The following is a 1,448-nucleotide window of genomic DNA, read 5'->3' on the forward strand; positions in this document are numbered from 1 at the left end:
ATGGAGACTCCGGGATCAGAAAACTTGAAGACGCCCAGTGGTAATTCCACCATTGATAATCTTTCAAATTCTTATTTTGTTCATTATTCAGATAGTCCAGGTTTCGTTCTTATTTCTCAACCATTGATTGGAGACAACTATACCTCTTGGAGTCGGGCAATGTTGATCGCTCTCTCTGTCAAGAACAAACTTGGATTCATAGATGGTTTAATTCCTAAACTAGAAGGTACTGATCCAAATCTTCTTAGTTCATGGATTAGAAATAATAATATTGTGATTTCGTGGATTCTGAATTCCGTTTCTAAAGAGATATCTGCTAGCATAATCTTTTCTGATTCTGCTTATGAAATATGGCTTGATCTTAAGGATCGATTTCAACAAAGTAATGGTCCTAGAATTTTCCAATTACGTAGAGAATTGATGAATCATGTTCAGAACCAAAACTCTGTTAGTATTCACTTTACCAAGCTTAAATCTATATGGGAAGAGTTGAGCAATTACAGGCCTAGCTGTACTTATGGTAAATGCACTTGTGGAAGTGTTAAACAATTGAATTCTCATTATCAAATGGAGTACATAATGTCATTTCTCATGGGATTACATGACTCTTTTTCTCAAATCCGAGGTCAACTTCTCCTTATGGACCCTTTACCTCCCATAAACAAAGTGTTTGCTCTTATTTCTCAAAAAGAACATCAAAGGAAGGTTGGCACAAACCTCAGTTCTTCCCCTGATTCCACCAATACTATGACCTTTGCTGTCAAGAGCAACGATTTTAAAAGATCTGGTGATAGAGGAAATTACAATTCTAATCCTCGTAATTCAGGAACTTACAAAGGACAGAAGAAAGAGAGACCTTTTTGCACACATTGTCAGTACCATGGTCACATTGTTGAGAAGTGCTATAAGATCCATGGTTATCCACTAGGTTTTCAACCACGACAAAGGGATAATTACTCATATTCTACCAACTAAGCTGCTGTGAATCAAGTCATCAGTCAGCCATCTTATAACTCTTCATTTGGTTGTCCTGAGACTAATGTTGGGAATTTTGTTCAAAATCTCAATCCTAATCAATATCAACAGTTAATGTCCATGCTGTCCACTCATTTTACTGCTTCTGCTAGTTCTACTAATCATCAAAAGCCTTCAGTTGCTGCTACCTATTCTGCAGGTATATGTTTTTCTATTTCTTGAAGCCCAATCTTCTCATCTACTTATTTTTGGATAGTTGATTCGGAGGCTACTAGGCATATTTGTTCAAATTCTAATCTCTTCACTACAATGAGAGCCATTCAACACTCTACTGTCACTTTACCTAATCATACACAGATAGCTGTTGCTTTTTCTGGTGACATCAAGCTTTGTGATAGCATTATTCTCAATGATGTTCTTTATGTTCCTCAATTCAAGTTCAACTTGTTGTCAGTCAGTGCTTTTACTAAAGG

The 1,448-nt window shown here is 36.5% G+C and overlaps 1 protein-coding gene across 1 annotated transcript; it reads left to right on the forward strand.

The window, feature by feature from the left end:
• Positions 1–975, forward strand: LOC147386470 (uncharacterized). The gene has a single exon (XM_086424550.1). It carries the CDS (start codon positions 1–3, stop codon positions 973–975), a length of 975 nt encoding a protein of 324 aa, XP_086280676.1.
• Positions 976–1,448: the final 473 nt, after the last annotated feature.

Source organism: Akebia trifoliata, chromosome 14 (genome assembly GCF_017979445.1).
Source record: "Akebia trifoliata isolate Shusen 1 chromosome 14, ASM1797944v1, whole genome shotgun sequence".
In the NCBI taxonomy this organism is placed as follows: Eukaryota; Viridiplantae; Streptophyta; class Magnoliopsida; order Ranunculales; family Lardizabalaceae; genus Akebia; species Akebia trifoliata.